The sequence below is a fragment of the Sapajus apella genome, unplaced genomic scaffold (genome assembly GCF_009761245.1).
Source record: "Sapajus apella isolate SASKATOON/1434 unplaced genomic scaffold, GSC_monkey_1.0 scaffold96, whole genome shotgun sequence".
NCBI lineage: Eukaryota > Metazoa > Chordata > Mammalia > Primates > Cebidae > Sapajus > Sapajus apella.
This window is the reverse complement of record NW_022437036.1, coordinates 1,332,975-1,353,997: the sequence shown is the minus strand read 5'-3', so window position 1 is coordinate 1,353,997 and position 21,023 is coordinate 1,332,975. Positions and strand designations below refer to the sequence as shown.

The following is a 21,023-nucleotide window of genomic DNA, read 5'->3' as shown; positions in this document are numbered from 1 at the left end:
GCCACAGCCGTGGTCCCCCGCCACGCCCTCCCTGGACTCACTGATGACTGATGTGGGGAGGGGAGGGAGGATGCTTGCTGCTTTGGGCATAACCCCTTGTTGGAGGCCCCTGTGCCAAGTTCTCGAGTGAGATGGCTCTTCCTATTTTCCTCTACAGCTGACTGGAACAGCTGTACTGGAACCGGGAGCGTCCCGTTGGCATCTGCTCACGGCTGGGCTGTGGACCCACATGCTTGTTCGGAAGCCAAGCTCTCGCTCTCTGGGCGACCAGAGAAAGCTTGCAGGCTCCTGTCGCCTGTGCACTGGCACTGCTGGGTCTGGGCTGCCAACCCTGCGTGCCCACTGGCGTCCTCACCGGCGCACTAGCAGCCCATGCCCAGAGTCAGCGGGCGCATATTCTGCTGCAGCTCGGATGGGCTGGGGCTTCGGGGCTCACTCCCCCACCACGAGACCCCTTCGCTGCAGTTGAGGCTCCCACGATGATTTTGGGCTTCTGCTCTGACAGCACCAGGACTGGGTCTGAAGGGGGTGAGTCCCTCCTCCTGACCCTCCTGCCCACTGTCTCCAACTGGCTGGCGCTGGGTCCCAACAGGCGGCGAGACATCTGCCCTGTGACGGAAGGACGTGGGGACCCAGTCTCATCCGGGGCTCAGCCTGAGTTCAGGGAGGGGTCCAAAGGGCACTCCTGCCCACGCCCAGGCAAGCCAGCAGCAAGAAGCTGGGTGGCCAAGGCGTCCACGCACGACCCCAGACTTCTCTCTGTGTTAGAAAAAGGCTGATGAAGACCCGAGACAGGAACTGCCTGTGGCTGTTTATTCTACTGCAAGTAACACACCTGTGAAGCTGCATGTTCTCATGTACAGTGATATAAGCCTCTGCAATATAAAATACAATTTACAGAAATCTCTATCGAGTAAACCTAAAGAAACACTTGATTTTTACATTTGTGTGTTTAAATTAGAAAAATTTGCTTTATATGTTAAACAAAAAAACAAAAAACCCTTCGCATCATATTAGATGTTGGAACGTGACACCTACTTCAGTGTAATTTAACCTACGGACACGTGGCTTTAACACCAAACATCTCAAGCTGATACATTCTCCATGTTTTCTTAACTTAAAAAATCTGCGCTATAAAGTGAAAAATCTGTAGTGACGTACAATGGAATAACAGACTCCAAAGAACAAGTGAGGTTCTTTAATTTCATATCTGTAAAAGTAAGTTTATGAAAATATAAAAAACTATCAAAGTGTATTTGTACAAATAAGTTAGCCAGATGTTTTCTATTTCACACTTCAGAAGTACTCGAAAAATACTTGACAAGCAAGAGACCGTTTCACAGTGAACAGCTTCCTAGCTCAATGGCAGGTCCTGAACTAATGACCACTGTTTCCCATCTCAGACTTTATACAAGTATTGTTCCACTTTCAAGGACAAATTTTTAAATGTATCCTCTGATAAATAACCAGTTTGGAGCTGAGTGTACTTTTCCCGGGATACAGGAAGAACTGCTCATTTGAAACTGGATGAACAAAACTTTCCTGATTATTCAAATCAAGGACTCCTCCCCACCCCCAAAGTACATTTAATTGGTTTGTTACCTTTTTTTTTAGGGTGGTAAAACTTAAACATTTTTCAATAAATTGTTATTTAAAATGCAACAATTTATACCAGGACAGATGTTGCTTTAAATCATGTTTTTGAAAAATGGATAAGGTGATATACAAAAGCTGAGCACACTAAGATGTGTTTTTGTTTCCCAGTTGAAAATTGTAATGCAGATTTTAGGACGAAAGCTGCATTTGTAAGGTTTGTGTTTGTCAACACTCCAGATACAGGCAGCTAACCCTTCTCCTGCCCGCGCGGACGCCTGCAGCTCCCACCCAAACCGGCTGCCCGGACGGACGCTAGACCTGTAAAAACGGCTTTTGGAAACACAGATGAGATGTCAGGAAAGGTATGGCTCTAGGGTCCAGTGAAGTTCCCCCAAAATTTACAGTAGTCGAGTTACTGGAAAAGATCACTTTCTGATCTGAAAAAGCAATATGCTTTTGTAGACAATTTTCCATTTCTTTAATTTTGAATGGAAATATCACAGTTTTTTTTTTTTTTAAAAAAAGCATCAGAATTGTAAAGATGTGAAATCTTGTAAGAAACCATTTACACAAAATTACAGTAATTTTCAAGTCCAGAGTATTCTATCCTGAATCTAAGATCGTGGCTATTTCAAAAGCTATTTGTTCGACGCATTTTATGAGACTGGCTTTTAAAAGGGTCTGGCCGGCCGCGCAGCCTCTAGGTCTGCGAGGCGGTGCCCGCCTCCGAGACCCTGGAGGCCTCGGGCTTCGCGTCCCGCGCGCTCTCCTTGCTCTTGCTCCGGTCCTTGCGGTCGCGGCCGCGCTCCCGGTCCCGGGCCCGGTCTCTGTCTCGGTCCCGCTCTCGCTCTCGGCTCCGGGACCGGTCCCGATCGCGCCTCCGCTCGCGCTCCCGGTTCCTGCTGCGCTCCCGGCTGCGGTCCCACTCCTTTCCCCGGTCGGCCTCGCGCTCTCGGTCGCGGTTGGCGCTCCGCTCCCTGTTTCTGTCCCAGTCCCGGCCGGAGTCTTTGTCCCGGTGTCTGTCCCAGTCCCGGGCCCGGTCCCAGTCCCGCTCTCGGCTCCAGTTTCGGCCGCGCTCGCGCTCTCTCCGCCTGTCCTCGCCGGCCCGGCCCTGGCCGTCGGGGTCCTCCAGCGGCTTCTCTTTGGGCCCTGCGTCAAACCGCTCTCTCTGCCTCCCTTCAAAAGTCTGGTTTCTGTACTCGTGACCTTTGCCCTCTCGGAAGTCGGGCGGTGCCCACTGTCCGTCGGCCTCGGGGCCCTGTCCGGGCGCACTGGAAGAGAGGGCGGGGGGCGCGCCGGCCTCCTCCCACCGGTCCTTACGGTGCTGCGGGGGGTGGCTGGGAAGCTCCAGCAGGGGCCTGGGCCCGGGCTTCATCACCTGCACCTGCGGGGCCTGGCCCGGGAAGTGAAATCGCGAAGGGGTCTGCTCATTCTTCTCAGGAAAGGGTGCAGACCCCCGTGGTCCACCAAACTGCATGGGTGCCGGCGCCCTCTGGTTTGTGAATCTGGGTGGGGAATGGACCCTCTGGTCTTCAAACTGCTGAGGCTGGATGCCCCTGGGGCCTGGCATCAAGTTGGGTGCTTGGCCTCTGGGTCCTTCAAACTGGCTGGGATGAGGGCCCCGGGCAGTTTCAAACTGACTAGGATGGGGCCCTCTTGGGCCCACAAAATGGCCAGGGGGTGGTCCTCTCTGACCTCCAAACTGAGAGGGAGGGGGGCCGCCTCGGGGTCCTTTCAGCTGAGACAGCAGCGGCCTTCTCTGGCCTCCGAACTGGAAAGGCGGGCCACCTCTGCTCCCCAGGAACGGGGCTTGCTCTGTCCCTTCAAACTGGGCGGGGGCGCCAGTCACCTCGTTATATGGGGTGTCCTGGAACTCCCTCTTCTCCCCATGGGGATCCTTGCGTTCTTCAAACTGGGACGGTGCCACTCCCCGTGGTCCACCAAGGTAAGAGGGTGAGGGGCCTCTGCCGTCCCCGTAAGGAGGTGGCCCATGTTGCCCCAAGAATAAGGAAGGGATGGGCCCCTTCTGGGCTCCGAATCTGGCTGGCGGAGGCCCTCGTGCCCCATCGTTAGAAGCAATATTCTCTTCCGGAAACGGAGGGGCTGGCCCCCTCGGTCCTGGGAAATTGGGGCCATGAAGCCCTGACATCCCCAAAGCGTGCGGTCCAGGTTCACGCTGACCCTGAAACTGGGGCTGAGAGCACCCCACTTTCTGTCCTGGCAGGGGGAGCAGGGCGGTACCCTCGCCGGATCTGGCCTGTGGCTCTCTGTCCCCCTCTGCTTCACCTGCAGGGCTGCCGCTCCTTCCACCAGAGTGGAGATTTCTTGGGTCCTCATATTGGCCGGGGCCGAGAGCCTTGTCCTGCACCGTGAATCCCGGGCTGGAGAAAGGGTCCCTCTCACCATCATGCTGCAGGGGGAAGCCAGGCTGCAGGGCGCCGCAGGGTGGTGTGGGCAGCAGGACCCTCCGAGCAGGCCGGGCAGAGCTGTCTCCAGCCATGGCAGGGCGGGCGCCTTCCCCAGGCTCTGCCTTCCAGCCGTCCTGCTCAGGCCCTGCTGGGGGCTTTTCGCCCGAAGCCCAGGGGGAAGAGGCCAGCTCCTTTTCCTCTGGGACTGGCGTGAGCGCCTGGCCCACAAGGGCACCCTTGGAAGCATCTCTGGTGGGCAGGGTGCCCTGGGTGCCCCATGCCGAGAGCCTAGAGAGAGGGTCCCCCTCCCCCTCTCCACTCTCAGCGGCCAGGCGCCTCGCCTGCCGGGGATCTCTCTGGTTCGCCGCCTGGCTGGCAGGGGGCAGCGAGGTGGGCTTCTCTGCGGGCTGCTGCTCTTGCTGGAACAGCTCCGCCTTGGGCAAGGACGACTTTGGTGGTGGTGACATCAAGGCGTCCGACACCGAGAAGTGGGCCATGGAGACCCCGACGGCGGCCCTCTGCTGTCTCAGAGCTTCTTCCTGCTCCTCCAGCTGTCTCTTCTGCTCCTCGATCTGTTTGTTCAGCTCTTCTAGCATCTTCTGCTGCTCCACCAAGGAGGGCGTGGCAGCCCCGGCCACCTGCTCAGCAGGCCTCTCCGTGGAGTTCCTTCTCACGTCCGCACACATCCTGTTGGGCAAGTCATCAACAGTCACTTTCGCTTCTTCCAAGATGGTCTCATCCTCGGGGTCGTAGGCCACCTCTTCCCGCTCGGCTGCGGCGGCTTCGGGAGCCCTTTCCCCCTCGTGGCGCCGCCCTCGCTCCACAGGCTGGGTGTCAAAGGCTCTCTCTGGGTCGTACTCCTCCTCAGGGTCGTAGGGCCTGTCGTCCTCCTCTTCCTCTGGAGCTTTCTCTTTTGAGAACTGACCGAACTGCTGGACGATCGGATCTAAGAGTGGAGGAGCCGGCACCCCATCCTCTGCTGTGGTTTTGGGGTCCTGGTGGAGGCCTGCAGTGGACCCAGCAGGCTCTCTGGCAGAGGGGTCAAATGACTTCTTTTTTCCAAAGAGAGTCTGCAGGATGTGCTCCAGCGGTGACGCTGTTTTTGAAGCAGACGAAGCGGCGGAGGAAGCGGCCGTGGTTGCTGCTGCTGCTGTCGTGACTGCTGTGACCGGGCTGGTGGCTGCGGGCTTGAGGGATGACAGCACTTTTAGCACCGGAGGTTCTGGAAGTGGGGGTGGCGGCGGAGGGGACCCGGGGGGTGTGGTGCTGACAGCCGCGTCTGCAGCGTACAGCTGATACTTGGAGGGCTTTCTGTCCGACTGCGGGGCCGTGGTTACTTTCGGATAGGCTGGAACGTCCACTTCCTCCTGCTGAAGTCGGGTCCGCTTTTCATCCATCTTGTCTAACTCTCCAGTGTTTGCAGGACGTTTTATTTTTTGGCAGATTACTAACCCAAGAATTATATTCGGACGTGGTGACTCAAGACCTGAAAAACAAAATATTTGTGCAAATTTTAGAATCTAAATCCAGCTTTCATCCTTCAGAGGTGAATTTTCTTAAGGGCTTTCATGGGGACTGTTTAATAGGTAGAAATAAGCCATTCTGTAGCAAAATAAAATCAAGTGTCACGACAGCTGCAAAAGCCTGGATCCTTCTGCCCGAGAATGCCCCGACTCAGTCCTCCCAGGAGCCATGTGAAGGGAGCGACTGACCCGTCACCAACCACGGAACCGAAGACCCGATCCACGAGGAAGTTCATCCCAGTTGTCGGAATTGGTTACATATTTTAAAGAAATTCTCTGTAATGCCAGAGCAGTAGTGTGGAGGGGAAGGAGGCCGTGGGATAAGCCTGTGGGGATGGAGAGGGCGCTGTCCCAGGTGCCCTCAACCAACAGCTCAGCTATGCTCCTCTTCCCCTCTGGCTACTACCGGGAAGGTAACAGCCCTTTGCATGTGCATGTTTTGAGATGGGAGTCTCACTCTGTCGTCCGGGCTGGAGTGCAATGGCGCAACCTCGGCTTGCTGCATCCTCACTCTCCCGGGTTCTCCGGGATTCTCCCGCCTCAGCCTCCTGAGTAGCTGGGATTACAGGCACACGCTGCCATGCCTGGCTAATTTTTGTATTTTTAGTAGAGACAGGTTTTCACCATGTTGGCCAGGCTGGTCTCGAACTGCTGACCTCAGGTGATCCACTCACCTCAGCCTCCCAAAGTGCTGGGATTATAGGCGTGAGCCACTGCGCCCAGCCCCCTTTTTTGTCTTTAACTTAGGAGCTGCAACACATAATTACACTAAATATACTAATATTAAATGTCTGATTAGGTACCAATTCAACTCAATTCAGAATTATCAATAAAGTCATAATGATCAATAAAGCACAAGCCATGAGGTCATCCATTAGTCTCTGGTGGCATAATTACAGCTAGACAGAAAAAAAGGATGTTGAATGACATGGCTAAAATAAATGTTTTGGGCCAGGCGCGGTGGCTCACACCTGTAATCCCAGCACTTTGGAAGGCTGAGGCGGCTGGATCACGAGGTCAAGAGTTTTAGACCAGCCTGGCCAACATAGTGAAACCCTGTCTCTACTAAGAATACAAAAATTATCCAGATGTGGTGGTATGTGCCTGTAATCCCAGCTACTCGGGAGGCCAAGGCAGAATTGCTTGAACCCAGGAGGCGGAGGCTGCAGTGAGCCGAGACTACCACTCTGTTCCAGCCTGGGCAAGACTGCCTAGGAGAAAATAGTAACTAAAAATAAATACATGTTTTATGATTATAAAGAAATTCAGTGAGCATGAACATATCAAAGACTGCCTAAGGCTCACGCCTTTGTAAACACAGGACACTGTGATCATGGAAGCACCGAGACACTCGGCAAACAGGTGGCAAAGAGCAGGTCAGGCAGGCGACGCACACCAGGGGTGTTGGGGCACGGTATTCAATAAAAACAATTCTTAAAAGAGGACTATTCCAAACACTCTAAGTTGTGGGAGCGTGGATCAGGAGCACGAACATTCCAGTCACGACCCTCCCCATACTCACAATAAATCAGGAGTGCCAAAGGGGAACAAAGAAAAAACCCAAGTCACAACATAGGAGCTCAGGGAAGGCGATTCGCATGGGGAAGGTCTCAGCAGCATCAACGTGTTTGAAACTAAACCGCAGAAACTCGTTAAACAGACAGTCTAACCTCACTGTGGCATACGGGGAAGGTCTCAGCAGCATCGTGTTTGAAACTAAACCGCAGAAGCTTGGTGTACAATCTAACCTTACTGTGGTATAAAAAAGGTGCTCACACGACAGCCTTTTCTCCCCTTCCAAAGAGAACCAGTGCGATTTCCCGTGCTTCCAGTGATATTAAAGATCAGCACAGGTCACTTCAGGTAGCCAGCCGTCTGGATAGGCACCATTATGTAGCTCTAAATACCTTTGTTGTTGATCTCCCCAAATCCCACCAAGGAGTTGATGGACAGGTTGAGCATGGAGGGTAGGCGGGTGTCTGCCTTGCCCTTAAGGAACACCAGGTCTGCCAGACTGAGTTGGGACCAGCCTGCCCCATGGGGGCTGACGGCATGTTGCTCCCTCCCTCCTGGAGAGAGGGCCAAAGGGTCTGTTCCTTCACAGGCTGTCAGGAAGGGTGAGGTATCCCAGCACCTCAACTCCACCTCTTCTCTGTCCCCCGGATGGTAGCAGGGTGCCAGTGAAAGGGATGGGTGGGCACAGGAGGGAAGCAGGAAGGCCAGGTGGGCCACACCGAGGGGTGCACCTGGGCTCTGCTGCTCAGCAAATGTGAAGGGCAGCTTGTCAAGTTCATTCTGATGAACATGAGTTCAACACAGGTTAGCTTAAAATAGTGCTGCTCTCACCACAACAGCAATTTATTTACTGAATAAGCTATTACATCGCTTACTGAAATCCGCTTTTTGGGTATGGTCGATTGTGAAATTGGCTATTATGGCTTTCCCGGACCACACATGTCTGCAGAGCCCACCACGCCCAAGTGGGAGGGGCCCTGAGGCTCAGGCTGAGCTCCTGTAGGCCGGGCCCTGTAGGCCAGGCCCTTTCCCACAGAACTGGACACTAGAACAGACACAGCCGTGGGCTAGGCCTCAGGAGGGGCCCTGGACAGTGGGGCTTGTGGGGCCTCGGTGTGGGGAAGTTGCCTGGGGGAGCCCAGTGCTGGCTCGTTGACACAGAGGGGCCATGCTACCTAAGGGAGATGCTCAGCTACGCAAGCGCGGTCAGGGTGGTGGTGTGCTGTACAAAGTCACTGTGTTACGTGCCTCTATCTCATGGTGTGCCACTCCAATGCAAACTTTTAATGGCTAATTTGCTTGTTAACGAAAAAAAAATTTAGTATATCCCAGCGCTGGCAAGATTCTTTAGTCTTGGACACAGCAGCCCTCTGGAGACTGGCGGCCAGCGCATGGCTGGCACGTGTAGGTGCTCTCGTCTGCAGACACTGGTGACTGGATAAAGCTGCAGTCAGATGGGCGTGCGTTCTGAATCCCCCGAGACTTACGATTTAAATTGGGCTGTCCCCAAATGCACACCCACTGTGAAACAGTCAAATCTTGTCACCCAACTCATTTTTGTTATTATGGTTGCATGGCTATGTAAAATGTGACCGGCACCTTGGAAATGACTCTTCGTGAAAGGAGCAGTGCTGTTCGCCTGGCCTGGACCTTGGGAGCCATCTTCCCTGGGAGGAGAGGGTGTGCACAAGAGTGCCTGGCCCGTCTAGACCAGGAAGGTCAAAAGGTCACAGAGCCCCCACCTGGGGAGGGGGCATTAGAGGCTGCCCAGAGCTGTGCCCAGGCTCGCCCCTCAGCAGCCACCCCGTGGTGTGTGTGACCCCTGGGAGGGAGTGCGCCCTGGGAAGGTGCAGAGACTGAGGCCTGCGTGAAGCTGGCACCAGCCAGGCAGCGGGCAGCACAGGGCACAGCAGGCTTACTTACCCACCTCCCTCCTGAGGGCTGCTGAGGGTCCTCAGTTCATAAAGCAGGCGGCCATGAGCAACCAGGGGCCAGGACCCGGAGACACCAGCTGTGGCTAAACGTGCCCTGCACTTCCACTGAAGGGTGCTGAGCAGGCTTGGAACAGGGGTGTGGACATCCCCCCAACGCCCTCTCAAAGGCCAGAGGGCAGATGGTTTTCTTCACGGTGTATCATGTGCAGCAAACAGGCCTTTTCAGCGCCATGGCTGTGTCCTTTGCACATTCATGGAGGAGTCTCGACAGACCCTGTGGTCAGAAACCGACCACATGCGCAGGAAAAGAGCTCTAGAAACAGGACGAAGGGGGCATCTGCAGAGCTGAGTGTGCCAAGACAGAGCCAGGAGCTGTGTCCAGGTGTGTTGGCAACAGGGGCTGGGAGACAAGGCAGCTGGTGAAGGGGACCACCTGCTTCTCAGGGTGCAGGAGGCAGCCCCTCACTACTGACCCTGAGGCTGCAGGAAGACGCTCCCTCTTACTAAATGAACCACCCGAAATCTGACTCCTCCCAACCCCAAAGCTATCACAGTGAGGCCTGGAGCACATCCTACCATCAGTTATTTAAAATGAAAACTCTCTTACTGGTCTGCATCTGTCGAAACAAAATGTTCACACCTGCTGGAACAGAAACTGAAGTTAATCAACAAGGGTTGTGAATTATGACTTGGGTAGAAAGACTCGGCAAATCAGGTGGGAAGACACCTACTTCCCCCAACCCACCACACACACCCACTCACACACACACAGAGCCCCCTCTTCCAACTGGGAATCCCTAGGCCTGCACAAAGCCACTGGGTCCAGCACGTTTCAGGGAGGGGGAGAGCGGTGTCCATCTTCTTCCAGGCGCGCGGGTGCCGAGAAGGGCCCCAGGGCAGCACCAGCCTGCACTGCGCTGGCTTACCAAGAGCAAAGCGGGGCCTAGGATAGGTGACCAAGAGCCACCAAATGGCTCCAATTCAAACAAACAAGGACCAGTTTCCACGAAATCTTTTTATTGATTTAGGAGGAGAAGGCAGTACATTTGATTCAATACTGTATTTGACTCTGATTACAATTTCCATGAAACCACTATTACATACACACACGAAAACTGAAGAAATGCTTACCTGACAATATTTCAAGTCAGAATTTCTCAGCTAGTTTAAAAAGCAGTTAAAAGTGAATACAGAAAGGCACTATGGATTCGAACATTCTTCCCAGAAGAGCTTTCTAGTGTATAAAAATCTCAGAGAAAAGAGCCCTTTCCACTAGAGCAGCTACAGAGGGTGGCGTTTCCTCCTGCCCTGGACTCGGGGAGGACGCAGACTGTGCACCTGTGTTTATGGACCGCGGTTACTCAACAGGCGTTTCAGACCAAGGCTCTGAGGCCTGTGGCTTCACGTGGAAATGATAGGGGTTGGGCATGGTTAACAGGCAGGCATCCTTGGCTGCGGTCCAGTCCTGTGAGGGCCTCACACAGAACCCTACGTGATGAGCTTCCTACCCAACTCATCTCCTTTCCGTGAAGAAGGCCCCAAGACAGGCCGAGACTGCGACCCCAGTCCCCACGGGGGTCCCTGCTAGTAGAGTGGGGAGAACATCTCGGTGGAGAAGGCCGCCTGGACCAGCACACCCAGACCTCCCAGCTGCCTCCCCAGGGATGCTGAGTTACAGAGGGTGCCACTGAGGGGCAAAGTAAGACAACCCAGTGTTCTGGGGGCAAATCATGAAGATATGCAAGGACAAATGTCCTCAGATAGATCCAGCTACTGCTGTGAACTGCATGGCTCCTGAGGACGCTGCGGGGGCAGCTCCACTCTCACTGCCTGCCTGACATGGCCAACTGCTGGCCAAGTGGGTGACTTGGTTTCCCCGAGGGCACAGCTGGGCACCTGGAGGTCTTCACTTGCTTCAGTGTGAACAGGAAGCACTGAGGGGCTGGGACTGGACACCGTGCTGTTAAAACCCACCGGACCCCCATGTTTGGGAGGCAGGGACACCTACAATTGCGTGGTATAAACTGAGGCACACAGATAAGTTGGTCACTCTTCTGCATGAATCTTTACACCCAATGGGACTTTCTCCTTAACACCCCCAGGGGATGGACTCCGTCTGCTCCTACGTCAGTGCCCCGATGCGGACGCGCAGCTCAGGGCTGGAGTCCCAGGTCTCCTTCAGGCCTGCACTGCACGCGCCGCACGCGGCACGGAGAATTGAGGCTGACAGCCCTGGCGAGGACAGCCAGGTCTGGAACGGAGCTGGGCCCTCAGGCCCTCGCCCACCACTTCCGGGGCGTGACTCCAGGCCATGCAGCACAGCTCACCCCAACCATGGCTCTGTGGAATCACCACCAGCGCCCTTAGGTGTGGCCTGTGCTGTCCAAAGGCTTCTGGGCAGAGGCTGAGACAGAGGGAACGTGCCAGCACTTAACCTTACACACACCGCGCGCGCGCACACACACACACACGCCACAAAGCCAGGACATACATGTACATATTTATATCTAGAAAACGCCAAGTCAAGTAATCAACATGTGAAGCAGGCCAAGTAGCCAGTGGCCTGGCCCAGGGTCAAGGCTGTTTAGTCGCCATGGAAGTATGTGAGATTTCATGTACACATATTCATGTCAACAGGGGCGTTAGGAGAATATAAAATGATACTGGTCTTAAGTTAAAACATTGCTGCAGTGTATGGAAAAGTTTCATTCCCTGCTACTTTTCTAGAATCCCTCATCCTGTGTTACTTTACCCAGGTGTCTCTGCTCTTTATCGTGGGTCACAGTCCCCAGGGCCTTTGTGTGTCCCTGTGAGGCAATGTCACGGCCTCAGTGAGTGCCTTGGTGGGCAAGTGTCACGTACCCCCCCCCCCCCCCGAGCTGGTCGCTGACAGTGTGGGTGACTGGCGCCACTGCACTCAGCAGACAAGGTGAGTGCCCCAGCCCAGCCCTCCTTGTCCCAGTGCCATCCGGGAGGTGCCAGGAGACCTGTCCTTTCCCTCTGCCCAGCACTGCACCTGCACAGCCAGCCCCTGCTCTGGGGAAAATGGGGCTCCACTCCTCGGGTGGCCTCCCTGGGCCCTGCCAATGCCCACAGTGGGGATCCCCTCGAGGCCCTGCTGCACCCATGCCCGGCATGCGCCGGGGCTCACTCAGCACTCCTACCGCCGTGCTCACCTGACAGCTCCAGGTTTGGGGCTGGAGCAGGGAGAGGAGCTCAGAAAAGGATGAAGTATGACTTCAATTGTTTTAAAAAGGGGAGGCTTGGTATCTATGAACAAGTGCCCTTTGCACCCCAGAGAGAGGTGCTGAGGGGCGGCGGTATCTGCAGCGAAAGGCTCCCGCGCTCACAGACTCCACAGGCACGCCGTCGCACTTGCGACTGACCAGTGGGTCTTCGCAGGTACCGGAGGTCAGCTTCTTGGTCTTCACCTCCAGGAGAGCTGGGTTTTTCCTCTCCCTGCTCATGTGGGAGCTGGCCAGAGCTCTTCACAAGCGTCACCAAGAGCCTCTACCAGGGTCCTTTCTGCCACCCGTTAGATGGCATCTCTCTACCCCAAGGAGGATTTGAGGGCACACACTGAAGCACTTTGCTTTTAAAAATGTATCTGGCACTAAAATGATTTAATGCGCCATGCCAGCAAATATTTAACCTTGAAATGACTGATACCAACCAATACCTTTAAGGACATACCATTCCACAACACAGGCATAAGCCGAGGCCACGCCGTGTGAAGAATGGACTCCAGTGGGAACGTGGGCTGTGCCTCGGGCGACAGAAGTCCCACCCAGGATGTGGAGTGGCCCCTACAGGACCCCAGCTCTCAAGGGCTGAGGGTGGGACACCCTGCACACTGTGGCAGGAACACCGGCGGAAGCCTGGTGACAGGGACAGAGGGCACTGAAGCCCAGGGTCTAGACAGCACCTGCCTTTGTGACAAAGCACTTTAGAGGAAGGACACTGATCCACATACCCATGTTTAGGTAACATCGATCCTCTGGGGACCGCATGGCCACAGAGACACCTGAGTTGGCCTCTGACATGAATCCCCTAACTGAAGTCACATCAGCCTCTTTGAAGGAGCTACGAGAGAGCTGGTCACTACCAGAGCATGTGGCCCCTGGAATCACCCTCAACCCTTGACAAGTAAAATGTATTTAGGCTATTCGCAAATCATTGTTTAAATGTAGTACCTTCCAAGGACTGTGCAGACACAAAGCAGCCTACCAGAGATGAACGAACCTGTTAGAATCTGAGCCGCAGATTAAAAGTAATTCTTTCTAGAAATAGTTTTCTATGTCACTATGTTTAGATCTCCTGGAAATCCATCTCTGTTAGAGAAGTGGCCTGTGACGGAGCCACTTCCTGGTGTGTGCTGGCTCCCGAGTCCATCTAGAGGGAAGAACAGGACCGCTGGGATGTCACCTCCCTTTCCAGCGGACCCTTGGGCACTGAGGCTTCTCTGATCTGAGGCCAGGATGAGCTAGCTGCAAGCTGTGGGTCTTTCCCTCTCTAAAAAACTCTTCTAAGATAATTTATGCTACAAATAGGGGATTCTTTCTGTGCCGCAGTCCTATGCCCTAAAAGATGAATTCTATTGCTAATGGCTGTGTCTGTGCTCTTAACTGCTGCTCCTGGAGAGCCCTGGGCTGGTCAAGACTCAGCAGGGCATGTCAGTGGGAGCAGCGGTGCAGGTGCCAGGTAGGCCTCACCTCCACCCAGAAAGCCGGTGCTTACCTGGTCCCTCAAAGGGCAAGAGTTTGGATGGAACAGGGTCCTGGGCGCTCAGCGGGATCAGATAGAGGTCCTTGACGTGCCTGTTGTTATTAGCTACAACGCCAAAGCGGCCACGGCTGCTAAAATAGGAGTACAGAGAGATATAGGCGACCTCCTCCTCCTCCGTGGCAGGGTGGAAGCGGACCAGACAGAGCTCCTGCAGTGGAACAGAGTGGGAGGCACTCATAAAGTAGACGCAGGCATCACTTGCCCAATTCACCTTTTCAAATCTCTCCTACTCAGCCACGATCTCACAGAGTTCCTGTATCAGTGAGGCAACTCGTGTGACATGTGAGCCCAGCAGTGTCTGGAGCAGAGCCAGCTTTTACTACGTGCATGATGGCCCCAGTCATGAGGAACCAGCTGTGTGATGTGCAATGGCTGTCTGTTGACCTCTCCAGAGGGTTAAACTAGACGACAGGGTCTAGACCTTTCGTGAACATGACGAAAACTAGGGCCTCCCGAAAGAAAAGCACATACAGACATGCACAGCTGTAGCTACATCTCAGGGGGTCCCAGAAAACCAAGACCGTTCAGGAGCCCAGGCTGAGTGCCCTGAGCCTGATCACCCCCGCAAAAGATACCTTCTGCTCCTTCAATCATAAAAAAATAAGAAAATAAAGCTTATATATTTCTTTTCTTAAAAAATAATTCAGGGGAAAGTGCAAACGTAGTCCCTCACTACCACAAATTATGCAGTCAAGTTTCTCGCATCTGGGGAAATCGAAGGGGTCAGCACATCCGACGTGCAATGGATAACCCTCGCCCTGGGAAAACCACCTTCGTGATCCTGGTATCTCCCCTGCCAGGTAAGTATTACATTTCTTACTAAACTTTAACTGCACATACATGATAATAAATCAGAAACAACCTTCTACCATTGTATTACTCAAACACCTTCACACAGTAACACAACTATATAAACTTAATTTTTTTTTTTTTTTTTTTTTTTTTGAGACAGTCTTGCTCTGTCTCCCAGGCTGGAGTGCAGTGGTGTGATCTCAGCTCACTGCAAAACTTAATTTTTAACATTCACCTGGAAATATCTAATAAGTTACAGGCTAACATTTTAAGTGTTAACCCATCAAAATGAGAGGTTAAAAAAAGACGTGTTTAAACACTGTCTTCCATGGTTATAGAATGCATACTGCAAGCGGATACCTTAGACACAGAAGACTTGAGTTTGCCAACATAATCCCAAACTGTCTTCGGTGCGATCCTCCCACCAATGTGAATTGTGTCAGGCAAATCCTAAACAAAAAGGACTTTGAGTAAATAACTGGTCAAACTGTAGCAGTCACAAAAAGATCGACGTAGTCACTTTAAGGCACTGTACCATCCAAGGTTCAAGAAGACCACAACGATTCCAAGGATGACAGTCATACTTGCAATAAATGCTGTATTAAATCCAAGGTCACAAGTTACCAAATCCAAGGGGAGTACGATGCCAACCTTCTGCCAAACAAGGTTGTGTTTAGAAAGGGCTGGGCAACACTTCTATGTTATCTTTTCTGTACATACACCAAGAGTAGCGATTTGCACATGAGCCCGGGTGACTCCCTGCATGAAGGTCATAAATGCTAGTGCTGCTTTTTGGTTCATTTTGAAAACTAAAAGGCCTGCCATAGGGTCATATGTGCCACCCCACATGTGGCCAGGTGTGTGTAAAGCAGGCTCTGAACACCTGGCTACGCTGGGGCTGTGTCAGCACCCCAGCGAAACCCATCACTGAGATGCTAGACTGCAGGCTCACGTTTCTGACCCTGTCCCAACTGCTGACTCATCACAGCAATTGCCACTTTGCATTTGGAGGTGCTTCTATATCCAGACAGTCAGTTGCAAGGGTGTCACACATTTTTTTTTCTTTCCTACCCGGTGAATTAAGGGAGAAAATCATGTGTTTGACTCTAGTATAGAAATTCCAATGAAAGACATACATGCACACGCACACACACACACACACACACACACACACGTTTTGTTTCTAACCTCACTGAGGTAGTCAAAACACCCGGAGACGGGATACGCCTTAGTGACAAATTTTGCCACACTCTGCATGTTGATAAATCCTTTCCAGATGGTGCTGAGTCGAGACAAAAAGAGGGTTGTGTCTCCCTCTGGAGGGGACCGCGATTCTGATGTGCTATAAAACAAAACCATAAAAATAAAAGTCAGCGTCTCTCCGTGCAATGAGAATTTCAAAAGCATAAAGGCTTTTCTTTGAGACGGAACTTCATTCTGTCGCACAGGCTGGAGTGCAGCGGTGCGGCACTGCCGGGTGAAGGCTCCACTTCCTGGGCTCCGGCGATCCTCCCACCTCAGCCTTTCAAGTAGCTGGGACTACAGGTGACTGCCACACCTGGCTAAATTTTTGTATTTTTCGCCATGTTGCTCAGGCTGGTTTCAAACTCCTGGGCTCAGGCAAATCTCCCACCTCTGCCCCTCAAAGTACTGGGATTCCAGGTGTGAGCCACCGTGCCTAGCCTCAAGAGTACAAAGACTTTATATTTAAAATCAATAGTGAACTCTTTCAAGTTTTACATTTTGGCAGTTTACTTTTGCTGATTAATTAATTATAATAATATAGACATCTTGATTAAAGAAAAATGAATAGGCGAGAAACTGGATGAGTATAAATTTAAATCTAAATTTCTAAGACCTTTACTTCCAAAATGACAAGAGGGCACCCTAAAACTGGGGCTTTCTAAAAGATGAAAGAGTAAAGTTGTATTTCGGGTGAAATTTCAGGGTTCAACTATTAAACCACCAGACTTTCCTTCTGTTCATCTAAAAACAAGTTTGGCTTGTTCAGACCACACCTGAGGACGTACCTGGTATTTGGTGATGGAGGAACTGACAAATATCTTGGGTCAGGGGATGAAGACGGCTTAGCCAATATGGACTTGGGCACCATCACAGAAGTCAAGGCAGGCTTCGGCACATCTTGTCTGGTTTCCACCATGTGGGTACTGTCTGGACGGGCCACTACGGAGGCCATGGCTGTGCAGGAACTGCTTGGAGCGGTCCTGGGATCCCGGCCGGACACTGTGACAGTGGTGACTACCCCGCTCCCACAGGAGGCTGGGCAGGGGGACAGGTCTTCCAGCGGGGAGGGCTCAGGATGGCCATCTCCTGGAGGCCCAGCGAAATAGGTTCTATCCACGTTTGGATGAGAAGCACTTTCCAGGCCCGGCTCAGGGGCAACTTCAGGCAGCGCCTCCGGTATCACCTCATCAGCTGAATCAGGAGCAGGGTCAGGTGCAGGGCTCTCATGCTTGGGTTTTAAGTCTTCTTTCTTAACAGGAACTGACAATTTTGGTTTTTTCGGAGCTGGCTCATCTTCTGCGGAGGGAACTTGGCCTGAAGAAGGTGAGGAAAGTCTCCGTGAGAAACCCAGCCGGCCCACGAGTGCTTCTCACCAAAAGCCAAAAGCAACACTGAAGGCAAGGCAGGGAATCGTTCCGGCCTTTCTGTGTGTCTAAGCTTGGCTTAGGTGCAGTTGCTTTGAGAGGGATGCAGTGATTTTTAACAAAATCAAGTGAAGTCTCAGCTCCAAGGCGCCATCCCCAAAACTGTGCTCACCTGTACAGATTTTGCAGTTGAGATCGAAGAGGTGTGCGCGATGCTGACTGGTGGTGTCTTTCAACATGCTGCTGAAGACGTCGAGGAGGGGCGCTGCGCTCTTCTCAGGGACAGCACGTGCTGACTCTTGCTGTTCCTAAAAGGAAAAGGAAAAAAATGAGGTCATCTATTTTCCAAACTCAGCTCCAAATTAACAACACACAAGAAGGCTGGGCGCGGTGGCTCACGTCTGTAATCCCAGCACTTTGGGAGGCTAAGATGGGTGGATCACGAGGTCAAGAGATCAAGACCATCCTGGCCAACATGGTGACACCTGGTCTCCACTAAAAAATACAAAATTTAGCTGGATGTGGTGGCACGCGCCTGTAGTCCCAGCTACTCGGGAGGCTGAGGCAGGAGAATTGCTTGAACCCGGGAGGCGGAGGTTGCAATGAGCCGAGATCATGCCACTGCGCTCCAGCCTGGCACCTGGTGACAAGGTGAGACTTGGTCTCAAAAAAAGAAAAACCCACAAGAAAAGCAGTCTCACGGGACTGAGACGCATGGGGGAAGAATACAAGGCCTGAGGAATACCACAATGGCACACACCTGCTGTCAGCTCAGTGTCCTGCCCAAGCATTCAGATACCTGAACACATTTGTGATGAATGGGTCTGTTCTTGGTGAACACAGAAACTCCCAAGTGCTCACCTCGGAATCCGACACTGGCGGAGAGTCCTCCATGTCGGGGATGACCTCCTGCCTGGCGGCCACCTTCTTACTTTCACTGTGCACTTTAGTCCTGGGCTCCATCACCTGAAATGAGAAAGACAAAACCGAGCTCAAGCCTTGTTTTCTAAGGAGGAAAGCATCGCTCATGCAAACTGTCTGTGAACTGATTTCTGTGAAACGCGCGTCCTGGGCGCCTCCGCAGCCTGCTCAGCACTCACAGGTCTCGTCGGCTTCTCTTTCCACGTGGAAAGCTCTTTAGATACAAGTTCTTCAGGCTTCATTCTCACAAGTTTTGCCAAAGAGATTTCCTCCCGCAGAACACGATGGAAAAGTCCCTGTAAACAAGTATTTTTCATTTACTCAAATAATATTCGTGTTATCTGTCAATACGGAGAGCTTATGGAATACAGAGCTGCCCAGAAGTTTCAGTGGGCAGAGGACAAAGGCCCCCAGGACCCACTTGCTGTGGCACTGGGCAGAGCTCTGAAGGGTGTGACCTCTCTTAACTCCCCAAATGACCTTGTGAGAGTGCACCCCGGGCCATCCCTGCTGTGAGCAAATGCAGGCCCAGAGAGCACAGGTGCTAAAAGGCTAAACAGCAGTTTTCACGGCCTGGGCTGCATTGGTTCTGCTAAAAAAGCAAAACACACAACACCTCAGAAAAACAATCGTGTATACAACGTGGACACAGGTCAAAAAGACAGTGTCAAGAATGAAGGAAGGAAGGAACCAGTTCTGCTTGGGGGCTGTTCCATGGTGAGATGCAAAGTCGGAGGATTTCAATATCCTAAAATTCTAAACAGGGAAGAGTCTGGAGGCCATGGAGAACACCAGAAAGCTGTAAGGCCCATGGCAAGAGGAGCCCATCAGGCAGGTGGCCTGTCCCTCCCAACTGGAGTTTCTGTCCTCGTTGTGTAGGATGAGCACCATCCGCCCCACAATGCAGTGAGGACGGAGTGACCCCACCCTGAGTGTGAGCAGCCCCTGCTCCAAGTGTTGAAAATGCTCAAAAGCAGCCCAAACCCTCAGGCTCACTCTGCTGATGAGGAACATGAGGAAATAGAGTGGAAAAGGCCGTCTGAATCCAGAATATGGACACCCTCATATACTGGGATAAAGAATTTGGACTTGAGTTTGGAACCAGTGAAGTGACTGGCTTGTAATTTTACAGCGATGTTTAGAGAAGACCAATTTAGTGATCAAAGATGGACTTGAGGGAAGCCAGTGAGCAGACAGGACCCCCGCTAGGCAGGGAAGGGAAGGGGCTTCCAAGACCCTCAACGCCAATACAACCCAACCCAGGCTGGCAGAAGGGTCATGGAGGAGAGAGAGACTTCTCAGCTTTCCTGGGAAGGACACAAACGTTTCAATAGTTTGGTTTGTCCCTTTCGTGTCCAGCAAAGAGCACAGGAAACGCAATGTCCCGTCGTCAGGCACACACCTGGTTTTTAGGGTCCTTCAGGTTGAACATGATGCTTCGGTATTTACTCTTGTAGCGACTGTCCGTGACGTGAAACAGGTTGAACATCTCCTTCTCGATATGGAGGGCAATTTTCCCTACTTCGTTTTCTGTCATGATTAAGTCGTCGCTGTCATTGACTCTGAATGGAACAGAAAAAGGAACTGCATAAGCCACTTGCCCATATCCAACCTTTTCAGCCGTGAGGCAATGCTGCAACCACATGCTAATGAAAGCCCCTCCATTTTAGTGGCCAACGAATCAAGCGGAACAGCCCACCTTTTCCACAAAATCTCTTTTAACGAGCGTCTGATATTTTGCCGAATTTGTGAATTTGGCTGCGACGGTGCTGCACCCATGGCCCCGAGGCGTCCCGGGGCAGGCGAGGCGGTGGGAACAGAAGGTACCACTGGCTTCCTTACAGCTCCCACCAGAGCAGCAGAGCCGGGGAACTTTTTGGAGGCTGCCGTTGCCACTGCGGGTGCCGGTCCTGCCTGCCTGGCAGTGGAAGCACCACTTGATGGGGTAGTTGACAGCCATGACCTCTTGGGGATGGTGCCCTTGAAGCCTGAGGGTGACTTTTTAATGGCTGGTTTGGCCGCTGCCACATTAGCAAAAGGCTTCTTTGGCACGAGATTTCTAGGCGCAAGCTGCTTGCCCGGCACGGAGCCCGGAGGGGCTGTTTTCTTGGAGGCTGCCATGGCTGCTGCTCTCTCCTCGGACCTCCTGTCTTCCTTGGTGGCTGCAAAGGAGAACACAGGCGCTGGGTGAGAGAAGGACATGACAGGGTGCTGTCACCTGTCTCTAAAAGCAGACCTGCCCTTAAACCTGTAAATGCCCACCTGGCACTCCTGAATAGAATACACATAGAGAAAAGGATTTGCAAAATCTTAACGTTCAGAGGAGCATAAGGGAGGGCTGCCAGCATTTACGATGGCGACCACATTTTATTTCAGAAAGAAAAATGTTTTATTATTACATTAATCTTTTACCTTCAACCAACAAACTCTAGTTAGCAAAGGCTTGACTTGATCACTAGTGAAACTTCAAATCTGAAGGAGAAATTTCACATTATCAATTAACAAAAGCCAGATTTAGAACAGTGTTGTCATTATTAATCCAAGTGCAAACTTTTGTAAACTTAAAAGATCGTTTCAAAGGGAAAACAGGTTCTCTTAGCCTGGTGGGCGGGGTTTACACATCTGACTCCATTATCTTTCCAGACCAGAGTTCATTGGAGGCGACGCCATTAACAAAAATACAGAAAGCTGGGATACACCTGCATCAAGGGAAGAGGACCAGCCACACTGTTACACGAAGAGTGAGATGCTGAGAACACAGCCATGCTGTTACAGCAAGGTTTCCATTTATAACCCTCGTGCTGTAATTCCATTCAGTGGTGAAGTATTAATCCAAACAAGGATTAGAATAGCAGCTCAGACAGACATCAAAACCCCTCTACTTGCACAAAAAGCTTTCTATGCCAGTAGAGATCAATCCTGTGATCTCATTGGAGCCCA

At 52.4% G+C, this 21,023-nt stretch overlaps 1 protein-coding gene and 1 non-coding gene across 7 annotated transcripts in view; both read right to left on the bottom strand.

Moving 5' to 3' along the window:
• Positions 1-801: 801 nt before the first annotated feature.
• The window catches only part of DIDO1 (death inducer-obliterator 1), a 59,576-nt gene continuing 39,354 nt past the window's right edge, over positions 802-21,023 (bottom strand). For 5 of the 6 annotated variants that reach the window (XM_032257077.1, XM_032257074.1, XM_032257073.1 and 2 more), the window contains 10 exons: positions 19,783-20,245; positions 19,486-19,645; positions 18,263-18,379; positions 18,024-18,128; positions 17,335-17,470; positions 16,584-17,112; positions 15,742-15,895; positions 14,914-15,003; positions 13,714-13,909; positions 802-5,490 (listed from right to left, as the gene is read on the bottom strand). In XM_032257077.1, the coding sequence (XP_032112968.1) occupies positions 2,297-5,490; positions 13,714-13,909; positions 14,914-15,003; positions 15,742-15,895; positions 16,584-17,112; positions 17,335-17,470; positions 18,024-18,128; positions 18,263-18,379; positions 19,486-19,645; positions 19,783-20,245 (5,144 nt within the window). In that variant the 3' untranslated portion in view covers positions 802-2,296. The remainder of the gene's footprint in view (positions 5,491-13,713; positions 13,910-14,913; positions 15,004-15,741; positions 15,896-16,583; positions 17,113-17,334; positions 17,471-18,023; positions 18,129-18,262; positions 18,380-19,485; positions 19,646-19,782; positions 20,246-21,023) is intronic. The other variant, XM_032257078.1, reaches the window with a different exon arrangement.
• On the bottom strand, positions 14,406-14,569 carry LOC116535825. The gene has a single exon (XR_004262360.1). It is a non-coding gene; the product is annotated as a U1 spliceosomal RNA (small nuclear RNA).